Genomic DNA, 19,351 nt, shown 5'->3' on the forward strand with positions numbered 1-19,351 from the left:
AAACACAGAAATTCCAAAAGCAATTTGGTGTTCACTGCTGGGGGGAAAACATCAATAAAAAAGAAATCTGTAATCTCTATTGGCTTTATTTCTTTTAAAGGATGGAAAATACCCAATGGCTTATCTAATGGATAGTTTGTCTAGTGAGACCTCTACAAGTAAAAGTGTATGGACAATAAAATGCTATTTTAATCTTTATTGTTAAAAATATCCAAAGCCTCACTTAAAAGGAACTATGAAGGATTTAATTAAATCTATAGACTACCTGATGATTTCACTAAAATCTGTCATTTTAGAAAAGTTTCAAGAGACTGCTGACAATATAGAGAATTAGATTAAATGTATTTGTTAAATTCAAGAAGTGGCCAAATATTCTGAAAAATGACAAATAAAACAAATCTCAAGTATATGTATAATTTGTAATAAAACTATCTTCAATAAAAATTGTAACTTTAGAAAAGAAACATCATAATAGATGGGTCCACATATTCTGTCACTAAGTCCAATACACACTGAGGGCTCAGAGAGTTCCAAGAACCAAGTAAAGAATGAGCGGACAACCAGGACTCCAACCTGCTAACGGGTAATTAGGCTGAAGTTACTGCATGAGAGTGGCTGAGCATGCCTATGGAGATGGAGGCAGGAGGATCAATACAAGTTTTCTGAGGTAGCCTGGTCAACATAAGACAGTACAGAGCAGTCAGGGCAGCAGACAGACTCTATCTCAAAACAACCAAAACAGGCCCCACCCCCAAATTATTTTATGTAAACTAATTATGAATACATGTTTAATGAGAAAATTAAATGGTATAAAATGAATATCCTATGCCTTGGAAATATGAAACATATAGCACACTCTTTAGAATAAGGTAAGTACTTTCCTATTCTTAAAAGAGCTAGAGAAGACAGTGTGCCTAAACTTAATAATGCAATTTTCAGCAAGAATGACTTTATTTCTTGACAGAAGAGAGAAAAAAGGGCATCTTACATTTCATGATTACAACAGTTACAACACATCTTAAAAACTAAACAAATCTTAGGCCACAACAGATCTACCTTTGAAGAGTAGCTTGCATCCTTTTTAAATTCTAAGGGCTTTAGGTTGCCACTATCATCTTCTTTCGGTAGCTTCAAGGTTTTTTCTGGGCTTTGAGTTGGCTAAATGTTAAACATTTAAAAGAAAAAAGAAAAAAAATTAAGACACAGATTTTATAAAAAGAAAACTTTAATAAGCATTTACACAACACATTCAACAGTCCCATCACTTAGCTGCTTCTGTTCCTGCTGTGGACAAGATGTCATGTAACGTCAGGCTAACCAGCGCTTCTGCATATTTGAAAGGCAAAACTAACTTTCCTCATCAAAATAAAAAGAGTTTCCACTAAGGTCATTTTAAAGCAACACAGTGGTCATAAACTCTGTTCATATTAACAATATGTATGTGTGTATACATGCATACATACATACATACATACATAAACACTGAAGTAGATTTGCATTCCAAACAACAAACAGAAGGCATGGGAAGGAGTTACTAAACTATGAGAACAAATACTACAGAAGAAGGAATTACCAAGAGGTGGGAAAAGGACCTCCCTTCTTGAAGTCTATCCCCACTGCGCACTGACCCTGCGGTGTTGTCTGAACAACGTCCCTGTGCTCTGTGCCTGGTCTCAAGGCAACTCTATTTTCTAATCCTAGAAACTTTCGGGCAATATGCTGTTGAACTGAGCATACCTCTTTTCCTGTGTTTTCTTAAATTTAAAAAAAAAAAAAAAATCATAAAGCTGTCATCCAGAGCTTTAAAATTAGGTGTGGCTCTAAGTCTGCTCATTCTCATCTCAGCACTTTCTCTATCTTCTAGGTTTCCTAAAGTAAGGGAAACTCACAGAATGTCCACCGTTGAAGCGGCCAGGCAATCTTCTTCCAGGCATCTTGGGTCTATTTGCAGTGAGATGTAACAAGTTCTCTGAGGAAGCTATGTCATCAAAATTTACATTATCTAGAGAAGAAAAATTATTACCAACTAAGAGAGTTGTTCCTTCTGAAGGGCAAAAAACTATATTTCTGGTTTCTTACTTACACCATGAATTACAAGCCACCACTAAGTTGAAGAGCTCACAAACTGACCAGTGCTTTATATATGCATTTGGAAAACAATACCCATGCTCTTATTAAAAACAAAACAAAAAACAACAACAAAAATCTTTCTACCAGAGAAAGACGTTTTAACCATGTAAGACCTGTTTTCAATAGTGTCGGGCTCAAGAAGAAGTTCTTACAGGAAGAATGCTGTACCATGAACTGCAGTAGAATGAAAATTTCTCACTTCAATAAAAATCTACTTAAACTCTTAATTAAAACTTAGAGAATTTTTACATGTATAACATTTTACACTTCACACTGTGGACTAATATCAAATTTGAAGGCCTGAACTGAATCTGATACCCTGTTGTTTTCCATGTATTCTCAATGTAAAATGAAGTTATGACTTAGTTACATGAACATATAAAGATGTTATCAGAACTGAAAACATTATACAAAAATCATAGTTAATTACATACTTAGGTAAATCAGATACCAAATGTAAATGCTACATAGATCACTAATTTATTTTTTGGACATCAATCAAAGGCTAGTTGACCTTGGACCAAATAATTTGTGTTTAAGGGCATAGAAGACATATAAGGTAACTCATACCTCTTAAATAATAGTATATACTGCCTGACATTTTCAAGGGTAGCCAGAAAACGTTAAACAAGCTGTTATTACTCTGAAGCTCAGATGTCTCCTCACAGCACAAAACTCTTTTGTAAATTCTAGATACTGCCGTTACCAGTGCAACTTCCTGTAGCTCACTCAGATAACAAACTAGGAATATTAGCCATACCCAAAGTATCCCAATCTTCTAGGAGACCCAACTTTCTCATTAGCATTTGTCTGGCAGCTGAGACTTATCAGACACTTATTTGTCCAAATACAGTGATCTGCTGTTTCTTTAGACCTAAACATAAGTCATTTTATCAACCTCAGATGTTTCTACAGAATTTCCACTTAAAAGATGGTGAATACATGGTAAAAAGAGCCATCATTTGGAAATGTGCACTGTATAACTGAAAGGACTAGCTAACTATGAAGCTTTGTGTGTTCTACCCTGGATAAACACATCAAAACAGAAGCTATGATTTTAAAAAAAAAAAAAACTTAATTTTCCGATCTCGATAACTGTAATTATAGAATATAGCAAACCACAGAATGAAATAAGTTAACATCAACGGAAAATGAACTACATAATCTAAAAGGTTTGGTTTAAATGTAAGCATGTGCCACTCTGTTTATAAATATGTTAGTATTCATTTATAAATAATTGGTATAAAATATATTAAATTATAAATGTGCATTTTTAGTTACCTATAAAAAGACTCTGAAGAGTAAAATCCAAAATGATAATTTTCACCAAAGAAATAATTTTCAAATGCATATGTAAGCAACTTGTAGAGAAAAAAAAAAAAGCAGAAAAATATGGAATAAATTAAAGAAAAATGAAACAGAAAGGGTAAATTTTTTTAAATATAGATTTACAAAGTACAGCATACTCATGTAAAATGCCTTCATACATCCAATTTAGGATTACAACACCAAGACAATTTTACATTCTAAAACTCTCTCAGGTTCTCCATTTAAGATATCAGATAAAACAGAATAGTGCACGTTTTGGATTTATAATACACCTAAAGCCTTGATATGTGATCTACGATTAGTTAGCAATGGATTCACATTATGAAAATGGCATAAAAGGCATCAACTCTACAGTCACATCTGTCACTCTAACAGCCACTTACACTTCTGTATGTTCTGAGGAAGACATGGATGCTTTTTTAAAAAGCCAAACAAAGAAACCAATTATGGAGAAAAACTCTGATTTGTATGGTTGCCAATTTTTTGGAGATGTATTATCAAGAGTATTTTAAATTATAATCAAGAAAGGTTTTTTTGAAAATGAACTTGATTGTGTTTTAAAATGGAAAACCAAAAGGGTTAGAATAGACAAACACACACGTACACTTTCATCAGAATTACAAAGATTGATGTGCACCACTTACTTATATTGAATATACTACTTTGATTTCTTTTATAAATTGTTATCTTACCAAAATGGAGAAGGGTAGGATAATTTCCTGACACGTAAGAAGGGAGGAAACATGGCAAACAGGCTAGGAAACAAAATCTGGAAAGAAAAGTCAAGGATAGGAATGTCTAGAAAAAAGACTAAATCAAAAAAATTATTTTACAAAGCAGGAGAAAAAGAACAGTTGTAGAATGAATAGAAGCATTTCAATGTCTAGTAACCGCAGGCCATCTGAACTTACACAAAACCTGTACTATTAGATAGATTTGATTTACTCCTTTGCCTTTCAAAAGAAAAGTTTTTAATTACTATTAATTTCAATATACATTAAGATTTTTAAGCCATATTACGTTACTCACTGAACAACACGAAGACAGTTTCTAAAAGGACAGCTTGTTATTTAAAAGGCCAAGGGTACAAATCAATTTCTAACATCTCATAAGATAGTTGTAACTAAAATTACACCACCATTAGTTAAGTTCTAGTGTTTGGTACATTATAGTGGTAAAGGTAATTTTAATTTTAACATTGTAAAATAAAAGTATTCCAAAAAGCAAATAGCATATTTAAATAATTCACTATAAATTTGATTCAATGCAATCTCTGACATGTCTCATTGTATGTATGTATGTATATATGTATGTATGTATGTATGTATGTATGTATGTGTGTGTATGTGACACTAATATTAACTCCATGATCTAGACAAAAGAATCATTACTAAGACTAACAACACCATTTTGCTTTTGGTTTGGACACAAATCTCACTGTATGTGTTTACTACTTAATAATAGCCTTATTTGAAAAGTCCCATCATAAATTCTTCCTGAAAAAAATACCTGAGTATTAATAAACTATGATAGTATGAGAAAGTATAATTCAACAATATCACGGATGCCTTGGAATCTCACATATATAACAAAGATTTACTTTTAATCTTAAAAGAATATCAGAAAGAAAAAAATCGAAAGAGATAATATGCTTATATCAAAGCACACTTCATCTGAACGTCTCAATGTAATTGCAATGCTACTAGTAAATTTTCTATCTACTGTTCTAAAACTAATTTTAAAAATAATTTTGCTGGAGGAATTATTTTAATAGTATCTGAATCATGTTAACTTATAATTAATTGGTAATGGCAATGAGGTTTTCATTAAAATTTATTTTTATTTCATTAAAATTAACTTTTGATGAAGCATTTGAGAAAGGGAAAGAAACTAAAGCCCAGTTCCCAACAGCTCTGCAATTACAGCTCTGCTCCATATGAACACACGGGTCAGGGAACTGAAATTACTTCATGCCATTAAAAAAAAGGAAGCTCAAATGAATATTCTAGGAATGACTTGTTTTTCTTAAAGCATCTATATCTCCATATATAAATCACTGTTTATTTGTAGCCCTATAAATAGGAAACTTTTTTTGAGAATAAGGTAAGGAAATCAAGTCTTTCATAGGTCAAAGCAGAAACAGAATGAGATTGATTAGAAAATGCAGAGGGGCTGAAGGAACAAAACACTCCCAGTAACTTCCCCATCCCCTGTTCCAGAAGGACAGAGATAAACGTGGTCATCTGGTCACAAGTTAAGCAAGAAAACTGATCTGAGAAATAAACCTGCTTACGACCAATCAGCTACTAAACAGTGGCTGTTTAACTCACACTTAAACAGCAAAGTCAATTTGGTTTCTACCATGCTATTTCATGTTACATTATTTAAAAGACAATGCAGCTATTAATACGAGGTTTTGTCTGTTTTACATTTCTTCTTTTAAAGGATATATGTTTTATTTTTAATTCCATGAATGTGTCTGGGTGTAGGTTACATTATGCCCACGTGAATCAAGCACTCAGAAGAGGGTCTGCCATCCCCAGGACCTGGGGTGCGCAGCAGTTGTGAGCTGTCCTATGTGGGTGCTGTGAACTAAACTCGCAGTTTAGTTCATCACTGAGCTGTTTCTCCAGCCCTAGTTTACATTTTCTGAGACTTACAAACTATGCTCCACCCTAATACTAGATCTGAGGTTGAACTCAACCCAAAATTCACAGGAGAGGTAGAAAACTTCTCTAAGGACAGATTAAAAAGTGAAAATGCTTCAAAAATCAAGCGTTTGAGTAGCAACATGACTACCAGTGGATAATTGCACAGCTGGCCTCAAGGTACACAAGTAGCAGGCACAGTGAAAACAAATGTGCACAAAAACTCAACTTACGCTAAGGAAATACATATCAAAGTTATACATACAGACTAATTTAGTTTGAAATGATGAGCTATTGAGAAGCTATTTGCTGCCGTCAATGAGACCTTTTATCCTAGCAAAGAACCTATGTCTAGAATACTGCTAAGGATATAACAGCTGCTCAGTAAAGTATTTCTACTTAATTCCCAAAAGTAATAATTACTGAAGACAGACCATAAGTGTGGCACACCACCAAAGTTACCCAAGTTAAGTGAAAGAACCAAGGATAGTTGCTTACAAGTTTACTGCTGATTTCCTGCCTTGTGACAGTTTCAGTATCTCTAAACCAGTTTCCTTATTAAAGAAAACAACCTTAAGCCAAAATTTGCAACTTTTCAAACTCTGTTCTATAAGGCCTGTCTATTATATGAAGAATAAACAACCACTGTGGATATAAGACAAACATGGTTTTTAACTTTCCAACCATGAGTTGTTAAACAAACTGTTTCTACTACTAATCTTTAAAGACTGTTGGTGAGTGTATAGAAAACTTGAGGGCTTGGAAACACGGCTCTTCAGGTAAGAGCTCGAAAAGCACTCTGGAGGCAAAGGCAGAGATCTCTGTAAGGTCGAGGCCAGCCTGGTCTACATAGCAAGTTATGAGATAGTCAGAGCTACATGGAGACACCTTAGCTTAATCAACAAAATAGAGTGCATACTTCTCTTGGAGAGGATCCAAGATTAGTCTCTAGCAACCACATGAGATGGCTCACAAATCACCTGTAACTTCAGCTCCATGGCAATCCTGTATCTCTGACCTCGAAAAGAACCTGAATTCACATATACCCAAACATGTAATTGGAAATAATAAAAATAAATTTTCTTTTAAAAATCAAAAGTTTATTTCATCTAAAGTGTTTTAAAACTTCTACTACTTTAAAAACCAAATAGAACAAATATTCAAGAGTAATACAAAGTAATATAAAAACAAACTTCAATTCCCAAAGGAACACAATCAAATTTAAAACTTTTGTGATAAAGATCACAAAAATTGGGAAAATTAGAAATATAATGTTTATTATCTTTCAAGATGTTTATTTAAAGCATTAAATTTATGTAAATAAGCAAGTTTTCATCAATTATTACTTTTGAAAACACATTGCTGGTTACATTTTGAGTACATACAAAAACATAAGCTATGCCAATATCATTTTACTACTAATGTCTATAAAAATAATGGATATTTTAGATCATTTTTCATTTATTATTTAATAGTAAATAAGGTCATTTTTAACCAATGAGATACAAAGAGTATATTTTAGTGAACCTTTCTAAACTATAGCTAGATTACAATTCTCAAATACTGGTACTGAATATAGCACCATCTAGAGAAGGGAGGATTCAAATATGACAAAGGGATTTATAAAACATTAAAATCAACTGATTGAGAGAACTGAAGATGAAGCCTTTGCACTGATAAATGGAAATAAAACAAGAAAAACGGGATTACAAAGTGTAGTTACTGTTGAAGTTTAAATGTTAGCCTGAAGCCAAACAGTTCTCTATGACACTAAGACTGTCTACAGAGCATCAGAGTACCTATCTATACGCAAGGACTGGAGCATTCTCTTCACTGGTAATTGAGTGTCCTGATGTCTCTGTGGCTAACTCTGTTATTATATAAAATGGAGGAAACAGAATCTGTTTCCTAGGGCTACAATAAAAATAAAATCATACGTGAAAAAGTCCTTTAAGAAATGTAAGAAACTAGCTGGGCAGTAGTGGCGCACGACTTTAATCCCAGCACTTGGGAGGCAGAGGCAGGTGGGTTTCTGAGTTCGAGGCCAGCCTGGTCTACAGAGTGAGTTCCAGGACAGCCAGGGCTACACAGAGAAACCCTGTCTTGAAAAAAACAAAAAAAGAAAAAAGAAAAAAAAAAAAAAAAGAAATGTAAGAAACTAAAAAGAAATGTAAAATTGTATATAAAATAATATCTATTTCCATAAAGTAATGACTCTCTAATGCTTTTAAAAAGTAGAAGATGTCTGTGCTTCTAGCTCTCCATCTTTCCACTGTATAAAGAACCAGAAGAATGGACAAACACAAGATAACCAAAAACAAACAAATGACAAACAAACAAAAAACTAAATCTAAAGAAACGCTACTTGGTAGCCTGCTGATAATAAAAATATTTTCTTGTAGATAACAGGTTTCTCCAGATAAAGATTTTTAAATTTTATAAACTACAATTACTGCTAGCACTGAAGGTCTATGCCACCCTAGTATTTTTTTTAAAAAGCATGCATGTGGGTACAGGTTGGAGCCAGAAGAGGGCCTCAGATGCCCTGGAACTAAAGCTACAGTCAGTTGTGAGCTCATGTGGGTTTAAAGAGGAGCAGCCAGTACTCTTAACCACTGAGCCATCTCTCTAGCTCCTCATTTTCAAATTTTAAAAACCAAAATGTACTCAACTCCAACAAATGTAAAAGATATGGTCATTACCTAACAGTCAACACATAACGAAGCACTAAGCATGTCTGTCGGTCTTACTCATTGTTTCTCAGTAAGAAATCTCTGCTCAGGCAGGACTGGGTTCTGCCCACCTATCACTCTCACGTTTCCACTCTGGCTACTAAATTTTAAGCCCATTTCAACTAGTTGCCATTATTTACTTCTGCAAGTTTCATACACAAATCTAAGATTGTAAAATCCATCTGAGTCCTTTTTCAATCTTGCCCATTCTGGCTTACCTATTTCTTTTGAGTTTCTGGCTACAAAGGCATCAAGGTCTACTGATTTTGGTCTAACTGGCAATTGTTCAGCATCTAGCTTTGGTTTTGATACTGGCTCAGTATCAGTCTTTGAAGAAATTGTAGAAACTTCTCCATTAATTCTGAAATGAGAAAACAAACATGCAAAAATCACCTGGAGGTTAAATAAATGATTTAATGGCATTAAAGATTTTGTGTAACAATACTAATTTCCATCTGTTCTGTAAAACTATGCATAAACATAAGCTGCTAACCCTAAAACTGATCACAACAAAATCAGAAATGTAAAATGTTTCATTCATTTATTCTGAATATATGATTAACATTTAACAAAATTAATAGTCTACAAAGAAATAAATGTATGGGAAACATATTTAAACTTTGAAAGGTAACAGAGCCCTTTAGGTCAAAGGTAGGTAATTAACGTCTAATTTTAAATTAGGTTAAGGCTTACTTGGCTGTTGGAGGTGGAGGAGGAACTGGCTTTTCTGGCCGCTTTGGGTACACTGTTCCAGGAGACCTCAGTAAATTACTGGCTTTGGTAGGTGGAGTAGGCTTTTTGGGTGGGACTTGAGGAGCAGCCGGTTTAGAAGGCTTCTGTTCTAACAGTGATTTTTCATCTGATGATTAAAAAAATACTTATTAATAATCAAAACTTGCTTAGGTTTGTCTTAGGTCCCTTGCTTAGGTCCCTGTCCTGGAAAACTTATACTTTTGGTTTATTGTCCTTTCTTATTATTATTTCTGAGTGTGTGTGTGCAATAATAGGGAGTCACACATGCCACAGTACATGTATGGAGGTCGTAGGACAACCATGAAGTAGGCTCTAGGAACCAACTCAGATCATCAGGCATGTGCAGCAATGTACTTTTACCTGCTAAGTCAATCTTCCTAGCCCTTGGTTCAACTTTCTTTTCTTTTTTTTTTTTTTTTTTTTTTTTGGCTTTTTCAAGACAGTGTTTCTCTGTGTAGCCCTGGCTGTCCTGGAACTCACTCTGTAGATCAGGCTGGCCTCGAACTCAGAATCTGCCTGCCTCTGCCTCCCAAGTGCTGGGATTAAAGGCGTGCACCACCACCACCCGGCTTGGTTCAACTTTCTATTACTCAAAAATTAAATACAAGAAAGAAAGGGGGAGACAAGGGAGTAAGGGAGGTTGGGAGAGAGGAAAAATCAGTTAAGTCTCAATAATTTAGGCAAGAGACAATAGGCTACATTCTTAACATGGTTACAGAAATAAAACCATCCTGAAGCAAAATTGAAGGTTCTACCCAATCTATTATATGTTTTTTAAAAAGTCTTACTTTCCTAAACTTAACAATATAAAATGTTGACAAAATAGATGGTATCTTAGAAAAACTTTCCAAGTTCATACACAGTGGGATTAAAGAATACCTAGTAATCACCATAGTTATATTCTAAAGGATTTTTAAATTCTATTTTCTCCAAATCACCATAAAAATAGCAGGTCAAGTCGGGCAGAGGTGGCGCACGCCTTTAATTCCAGCACTTGGGAGGCAGAGGCAAAGGCAGTTGGATCTCTGAGCTCAAGGCTAGCCTGGTCTACAGAGTGAGTTCCAGGACAGCAGGGCTATGCAAAAAAAAAAAACAAACAAACAAAAAAAACAAACAAACAAACAAAAACAAAAAACAAAAAAAAAGGGCAGGTCAATTATCTAGTACCTAGTTTTTTTTTATATACATAATATGAAATAATAAACACCCCATCTTACTGAAGGATTCATTTAACCCTAACCCCTAATCCTAATCCTAGCCCTATAACCGGATTTAGTAAGATCTAACTTCCTATCAATTTGACATAATACTCATTATTGGAAAACTCTTAGTGGCACAAAGTAAAAATCAACAAGTACATGAAGAAAGTGTAAATGATCTAAGTACATGAAGAAAGTGTAAATGATCTGGTGAGGTGGTCATGTTTCTTTAAAAGATGATCAAAGGGTAAGGGGGGTGGGGGGAGGAGGAGGGGTGTGTGTGGGGAGCGGTCAGCCTTACCTTTTTCTTCAGCCTTTAGAGGAAAAGCTTTCTTCTCTGCAGCTAGCAGGTCAGGCTTTGGAGCTACGAGGTAGGGAAGAAAGTGAATACTAACTTTTAAAAGTAATATACATAAAAAGAACAAAAAGATGATAATTTATGGCACTCAATGAAACACTAGAATTCAAAATAATGTATTCATGTATATTTGAATTAACACCACTAATGTTCCTTTATTTGGCACATTTATCTTATGAATGCATCTATATATAAGACTTTGTTTTATTTCAGTTGCAAAGCCATATAACAGGGATGGCATGATTCTAACACACCTGAAATTCTGGCACTGAGGAGGCAGAGGCAGAAGATCCTAAGTTTGAAGCTAACGTGAATTATCTAGTTAGCTCAAGGTTCACCCTCAGCTACATAGTAAAAACCCTGTCTTGAAAAACCAAAAAACAAAAACCCAAAACAAAAAGAAAAAAAACACACAAAACCTCCGAACTGTATTTAGGTATCTAAGAATACTTGCATAAAGAAGCATTTGTTCAAAATAAATACAGGAATAAAAAAGTAGAGTATGGGGCCAAATACTGTGGCACACACCTCTAAACCCAGCACTAGGGAGACAGAAGCAGGCAGATCTCTCTGAGATAGGTTAGCCTGGTCTACATAATAAGTGCAAGACTAGCCAGATCTACAAAATAAGACCTGTCTCAAAGAAACAAACAAAAAATAAACAAATAAGCAACGAGTTTTGTTCCTCCAGAAGACCCAGGGTTAAATTCTCGCATCAATTTAGCAGTTCTTACAGCCATCTATAACATTAGTCCAAAGGTAGACCTGGTGCCTGCCCTCTTCTAGCCTCCATGGGCATTGCATGCATATGATGCACAGACAGACAGACAGAAAGACAGACAGACAGACAGACAGACAGACCGACCAACTGACCATACACATAATTTTTTAAAATTAAATATTTCAGCCAAGTCATTCTAAAACAGGTTTAAGCTTGATTAGCTTTATTAACTCAATATTCCTATTACTGAAGTACCCAAGTTATCTCTAAAATCCCCATTTTATTTTATTTTTGGCGATGGAGTCTAAGTATCACCAAAAATAGTTAGGCTGCCTTGAACTAACAATCCTAAAAGTACTGGGATTACAGATATGTAACACCATCCCTGACTAAGATCCTTATTTTATATCATTTGTACTTTTAAAGATGATGAGGAGGCTGAGCAGTGGTGCCTTTAATCCCAGCACTTGGGAGGCAGAGGCAGGCAGATTTCTGAGTTCAAGGCCAGCCTGGTCTACAAAGTGAGTTCCAGGACAGCCAGGGCTACACAGAGAAACCCTGTCTCCATTTAAAAAAAAAAAAAAAAACAGATGATGATGAATATTTAATGCAAGTGAATATTTAATTCTGTATAGATTTAAAATACCTTAATATTCATTGTAACTGAATTTGCTCATAAAATCCAATGGTCTACTTTATTGGTTTTTTAACTTAAAAATAACAAACTAAACAATGTACTTTTTTACAAACCTGGACCTTTTGCAGGAGGAGGTGGTTTCTTTGGTTTCTGGGGAGAGGGGAAAAAAATTAAAATTAATTAACTATTTAAAGTTAAGATAAATTAATCTAAATTACATTGTTTCTTATCTTATTCTTACCAAAACTAATAAAATATTAAAAACATAACAACTCTAGAAAAGGTCACTGAAAAAAATATTACTACATCCAAATAGATCCCTTGATCAAAAGTTAGTCAAATACTTTTTAAAAATTAATTAGTTAAGACCAAAAAGTCTTTATAAGCAAAATGTTTTCATCCTCATTTAATTAGTTTTAGATTTCTAAACATCAATTTGCCTTTTTTCATAGTTAAGAAATACAAACCTAGTCAAAAACACATGGAGGGGGAAGTCATAGGCCCCCCCCAGTGGAGAAACTACTACTGATGTTTTCTATATAGACACAATATAAAATTTATACTTATAGTGCTACTCTCTGCCTGAATCAAAACAGTTCCTGTTTTCGGCAACCTATAGAGAATGCAGAGACTCATAACAAGATGGTGCAAAGAACAAACTACCTCTCAGTATTCAGCACTAGGTTGTCTATGTATCTCATCCCCCAAGGCTTGGGAACACTGTAGAAGCAGGTAAGAGACAAGACGTGGGAAGGAGTGCAGTGAAGAGCTGGTTTTGGATATGATGTGCATTGCATCCATGAACTCAAAGCAGCACTGGCTATTTGCATAAAACTGAGCCCATCAGCACTGTATCATACACTGAGGAGGGCTCAGAAGGCCCCCTCCCAACCCCCACCTCCCCTTTACCCCCACCCCCACCCCCAGCACCAGAAGGTAAAGGCAGTAAATGGATCCTGGGGATGAGCTGTCATTTTTCTGTGCTGGAGCTGCTGGTAATTTGCTCAAGGCTCAAGTAAATAAACCCCAGCCCCAGTCAATGGTAATAAATACAGATGATTACAAACAAAAATGTAACTAAGAACATGAAACTAAAAGGGTCTGTTGGAAAGGAAGGGTCTAGTGAGAAGGGGGTGTGACCAAGGGAAATGTGATCCATGTTTGCTACCATGTACAAAACTGTGAAAGGTTAAGTTAAAAAAAAAAAAAAAAAAAAAAAACCTTAAAGTACATGAGAAATTAAAAAACAGAGAGTAACAAGTAGGCAGGTATAGCTTTCCTTCTTAAGTCTGAAGAATTCTCATAGTTACAGTTTCCTTTCTCCTCAATTTCTAAGCATTAATTAATTCATTTTTAAGATTTCATTTAAAGTCTTTAAAAGTTTCTAACACACCGGGCAGTGGTGGCACACACCTTTAATCCCAGCACCTGGGAGGCAGAGGCAGGCCGATTTCTGAGTTTGAGGCCAGCCTGGTCTACAGAGTGAGTTCCAGGACAGCCAGGACTAAATAGAGAATCCCTGTCTCAAAAAACCAAAAAAAGTTTCTAACACTTTTAATTATGTTGCTCCAAGTTGTAAAAAAGTAACATAATAAAAGCAGAAAAAACAGTGCTCATTGAGGAAAGACTAAAAGTAGACTGAATGCGATATAGCAAAGGAAAGAACTCAGACAGCCTAAGTTCTAGAAAGTGACTGCTAGTGATGTATTTAATTAAAGACTCCAAGGATTAGTAGCGTGCTCTGCATAGACTGGAGCTGAAGAAGACAGTCTGTGTACACCTAACTGCTCTGCCTTCTGATTTGTAAGCTCAGGCAACCTTGCATGTGGACAAAGTGTCCAGGCATCAAAGGCAGACAATCTAATACAAATGGATGATTCAGTGTTTTGTTAAGGCTAACGCTCAGCTTCAAAATACCTTAAAATGACACTTTTCATTAACATTAAATAATTTCACTCAGAAAACTAAGAATATATTCAATGTATATAAAGCCAGCCTTTTCGTAAGTCAGAAAAGGTAAACAAGTCAAAGTGGGTTTTCAGTACACACAGTCAATGTCAAGAATAAGATACAGGACACGGCAAATCAATTTTTAATTTAATTACTTAAATGTGCAATCTTATGAAACTATGAAATTTATCTAGCAGCAATGTAAAGACATTATTTTTGAAAACATATTGGTAAACAACCTATTATTATCATTAAAATAGGAACAGAATCTTACTGGGAAGTCTTTATCTAGTTCACTTATCTGAACAGCAAAGTTATCTGGAAAGACTCCTTCTTTACCATTCAGTTCACCCTTCCACCAGCCTGCTTCTCCAGTCTCCTAAAATGCAAACCAAGCAGTTAGTTACACTAATGGAAGTATGCGTGTGTGTGTGTGTTTGTGTGTGTGTGTTTGTGTGTGTAAAAGGGTCCTTACCAGGTAGCCCAGGCTGCCTCAAATTTACCATCCTCCTGTTCCTGCCTCTGGAACCATGAGCTAGTAGTTATTATTAAATGAGAGGAAAATTCACAATAAGCTAGGAAAGTGATGAATTCCATTAGCTTTAGAGGGCAAGGACTGGCTGGCTGGGGTAGGCAACCTAAACACTAGTATAAAGTTTTCCTAGAAAAAAATATTGTCTGCACATTAATTTCAGCAAGAGTTACAAAACTGGATTTAATACAAAGGTGTGGTGGTGCATGCCAGAATTTAGGAGGCTGACACTCACAAATAACTGAGTTTGAGGCCAGCTTAGAGAGGTCCATGATAGCCAGAGCAAGACTCCCTTCAACAACAAAAACAAACAAACATCTGGATTTAATGTTTTAAAACAAGTCAATTCTTTGAATTAAAATGTTCTCATAGGGATAGGAAAGGTAGGAAGAAATATAATAGGTAAGGAGAATCAGAAAAAAAATAAGGAATTCCTACATTGAATTGTTTAAGCTATGCTAAACATTTTATATGTATATGCTGAAAATGACTTCTCTAGCAGCTTCAGAAATTAGCACTGCATAAAATATTTTTATTGGCCTAAGCTATGAATATTAAAAATTATAAGGGGTGACATTAAATGAGTGGACTGTTTTATCTATCATGTGGGAAGCTATGTGAAACTCTGGATATATTACTTTCATTAAAGTATCCTTTTTCCTGTCCGTTTTGAATCCATAATGTGAGTATTTTAAAAGTACACAAATAGGGGCTGGAGAGATGGCTCAGAGGTTAAGAGCACTGACTGCTCTCCCGGAGGTCCTGGGTTCAATTCACAGCAACCACATGGTGGCTCACAGCCATCTGTAATGAGATCTGATGCACTCTTCTGTTGTGTCTGAGGACAGCTACAGTGTAGTCACATACATTAAATAAAAAAATAAATAAAACATATTTCCAAAACATCCCATACACTAAGTCAAATGTTAAATTAACAGTTCAAATATTTGAACTCCAAAACAAAACACATCACAGAATTATAGAAAAAATACTTATTATTCTCTTGTAAGTAATTATTATAACATTCTGCCCAGACCTAAATACATGAGCACTTTTTCCTATTGCATGGTCTTAGGATTTATCTTAATTTAAACAATCATTTATCTCTTTAAAATAGGTGTGCCAAGACTGGGGAGATGGCTCAACAGATAGAGGGGCTTGCCATCAAGCCTGCTAACCTGAGTTCAAACCTGGTGACACACAGTGTGGAATCTGGAGAGAACCAATTCCTACAAATTGTCCTTACACTTCCACATGCATGGTGTGCATACCCCTCCCACATAGAGTCACCCACTTTACATGGGAAGATGAGTCCCACACCTGTTCTTACTAATAAACATTTAGGTTGTACAGTTTTGGAGTTAATAAAGGAATATGTAATGTTATCACTGGTCACTTCTTTTTCTTTTTCAGATTTCGTATTTTAAACATTTGGTTATTGTGCCTTCATGTGTAAATGTGCATCATACACACGCCCGATGCCCGCAGAAGTCAAAAGAGGGTGTCTGATCCCCTGGAACTAGAATTATAATGGATCTAAGCAACCATATGGGTGTTGGAAAATGAACCCTGACCCTCTGTAAGAGCAAGAAGTGCTCTTAGCTGCTCAACCATCTCTCCAGCCCCCGACCACTGGTTTTTAATATATCAATTATAAGTAATAATCACTTTACAGGGCTGGAGAGATGGTTCAGTGGTTAAGAGCACAAACTGCTCTTCCAAAGATCCTGAGTTCAAATCCTACCAACCACATGGTGGTTCACAACCATCCATAACAAGATCTGACTCCCTCTTCTAGAGTGTCTGAAAATAGCTACAGTGTACTTACATATAATAAATAAATCTTTTTAAAAAGTTGTCTCTTAAAAAAAAAGAATATATATATATATACATATATATATTTATATATATGTATATATATATATATAATCACTTTACAAGCTTGTATTTATGTTCCAAGTTCCCAGAACCACAAAACAAAAATAAAGTCCCAGCCCATCTGAAGTTAATACTCTATAGGCAATGCAAGAAGGTACTTCTGTGAGTGAAGGCTCACTAAAAATATCTTACCTTACTTATCAAATGGATTATCTCCCCTTCTCTAAACGTAAGTTCATCTTCATTGGTTCCTGTATAGGGAAATAACGTTCTACAATAGTCCTTAGCTGAAACAAAGAATATAAATACTGCGACTTACAAGTTGATTGAGCAACAGATACTTAGTAAGCCTCTGTGCAAAGTAAGATACGCCATAAGCAATTAAGGGTTAAATAATCTTAAAATGTATACTCAACATTAAGAAAAAAATCTCACTATCACTCAAATATTACTCAGTGACTGATATGTATCAGGAATAGTTTAAACTTCAGAGAGACTCTAAAATGAACACACAGTACAACAAAATTCTCAACCTCATGCACTATTCTGGGAATTAGTACAGTGTAACACATCCGTCTGGTGAGTTAGTAATATAAAAGCATATTTATGCTATAGTGATTTACTTTAGAACTTACCTTTAATCTTGCCATCAATGTCTGGTTTTGTTACCTCCACATTCTGCGTTCTAGATCCCAGTGACGGTAGGATTAAAGGCTAGAAAAGAAAAAGGCACTATTAACTAGCTTAAGTTAAAATAAAAATAACATGCTTTTTAAAGACTTTACTTTTGGGGCTGGGGAGATGGCTCAGTGGTTAAGACTACCTATTGCTCTCCCAGAGGACCCATGTTCAATTCCTAACACCCACATGGTGGCTCACAATCATCCATAACTCTAGTTTCAGAAGATCCAACTCCCTTTTACATGCAGTACACAGATACACATGTAGGGAAAACATCCACACACAAAAAACAAAAATAAGTCTAAAAATATTTTTTAAGATTTTACTTTAATTTTAAATGTATATAATGCCTGCGTGCAGAAACACGCACATTCAGCTGCCACAAAGGCCAAAAGATAGTGTTGATGCCTGGAGCTCAAAGTACAGGTGGTTGTGAGTCACCTGACATAGATGGATACTGAGAACTGCAAACGGGTCCTCCACAAGCACAGAATGAAATCTTAACTGCTAAGCTGTGTCTCCAGCCCAGGAATAAGACTGCTAAGCAGCTTTCTTTTACACTTGTCCATCCCTCCCTAATGGTTCTTATATTCAGGTGAGTAATTTAACTAAAACCCAACAACAAAAAATTAACAAGCTCAACAATTCCTCAAATAATAGCTACTACTTTTATTACACGATAGGTGTTTTGACTGCATGTATGTTCACCTGTGCACCAAGTGCATTCAGTGCCCATGGAGACCAAAGAGGACAGTGGATTCCCTGGGACTGGAGTTATAGAGTTATGAGTAGCCATGCAGATGCTGAGACTCTAACCCAGGTCCTCTGGAAAAGCAGCCGGTGCTCTTAATCACTCAGCCATCTCTCCAGTCCCAATAGCCACTAATTTTTAAAACATTCTAAAAATAATAACTATACTCTAGTATTCACATTATGATTTAATAATAAAATTTCTAAAATGAATGTATATAGAAACTTAATCCTTACAATCTTCTGTATCAAGTGGGGATTATCAATTTTCATTTTTACATTAGGAAGCAGCTAAACAATCAAAGCAGTAATTATAATCCTAAAACTCAGTTCTCAACCTACAAAGATGGATGGACTCTTAGCAACACTAAACCTTAAAACAAGGGATTTTTTTTTAACATTTATGTTACTTATCTATTATTTGAGAATTTCTTACAGGTATACAATGTATTTCTGAGGGCTTCATATATGACTATTGCATCTACATCACTTCCACCCACCCATCCCTGAAATAGAGGGAATATTTAGCACTCTTGAAAAATGAAAATTTTTAGGTACTGTAACACAGTAAGCATATGTAATCTACTTAGACATTTCTCCATACAGTATGGAAGGTCCTGCACCACCTTGAACAAGTGTTTTCTTGAGTATTCTACTCCAATAGGCAGTATTATATATGGCAAGAGTCTTCAATGGTTACAAATATTAATATACTGATAACTAATCTATCATTTTTTTTGTGTCTTCCAAAATATTCACTTTAATTTCTCCCAGGTTTAGCCAGATCTTTTAACATGGTACCATTCTACTTTATTAAGTAATATAATTCTGAGATTACTCTCACTAATAACTGAGTAGTAGATTTCATAATTCTGACTGGCAGGATACTAATATAGCATCACTAATCAAATAAAGTTATTTAATACAATTATATACTTTTAGAGTTCAAAGTGACCCATTGTCCCTCAGAGAGTAAGAATTTATAGAACACAATGTCACAAAACTGAAAGTTCAGTCCATTATAGCCCACAATTTATTTTGTCTTTCCTTTCC

At 35.1% G+C, this 19,351-nt stretch overlaps 1 protein-coding gene across 2 annotated transcripts in view; it reads right to left on the reverse strand.

The window, feature by feature from the left end:
* Cd2ap (CD2 associated protein) overlaps positions 1-19,351 on the reverse strand; it is an 86,725-nt gene that overhangs the window by 12,259 nt on the left and 55,115 nt on the right. Inside the window, exons 7-15 of one of the 2 annotated variants that reach the window (XM_031348790.1) lie at positions 17,503-17,581; positions 17,060-17,118; positions 14,732-14,836; positions 12,621-12,657; positions 11,093-11,155; positions 9,533-9,698; positions 9,058-9,200; positions 1,890-2,002; positions 1,057-1,158 (exon numbers count right to left, since the gene is read on the reverse strand). In XM_031348790.1, coding sequence (XP_031204650.1) covers positions 1,057-1,158; positions 1,890-2,002; positions 9,058-9,200; positions 9,533-9,698; positions 11,093-11,155; positions 12,621-12,657; positions 14,732-14,836; positions 17,060-17,118; positions 17,503-17,581 — 867 coding nt within the window. Of the gene's footprint in view, positions 1-1,056; positions 1,159-1,889; positions 2,003-9,057; positions 9,201-9,532; positions 9,699-11,092; positions 11,156-12,620; positions 12,658-14,731; positions 14,837-17,059; positions 17,155-17,502; positions 17,582-19,351 lie in introns of both variants that reach the window. The other variant, XM_031348789.1, reaches the window with a different exon arrangement.

Source organism: Mastomys coucha, unplaced genomic scaffold (assembly GCF_008632895.1).
Source record: "Mastomys coucha isolate ucsf_1 unplaced genomic scaffold, UCSF_Mcou_1 pScaffold3, whole genome shotgun sequence".
NCBI classification, from domain to species: domain Eukaryota; kingdom Metazoa; phylum Chordata; class Mammalia; order Rodentia; family Muridae; genus Mastomys; species Mastomys coucha.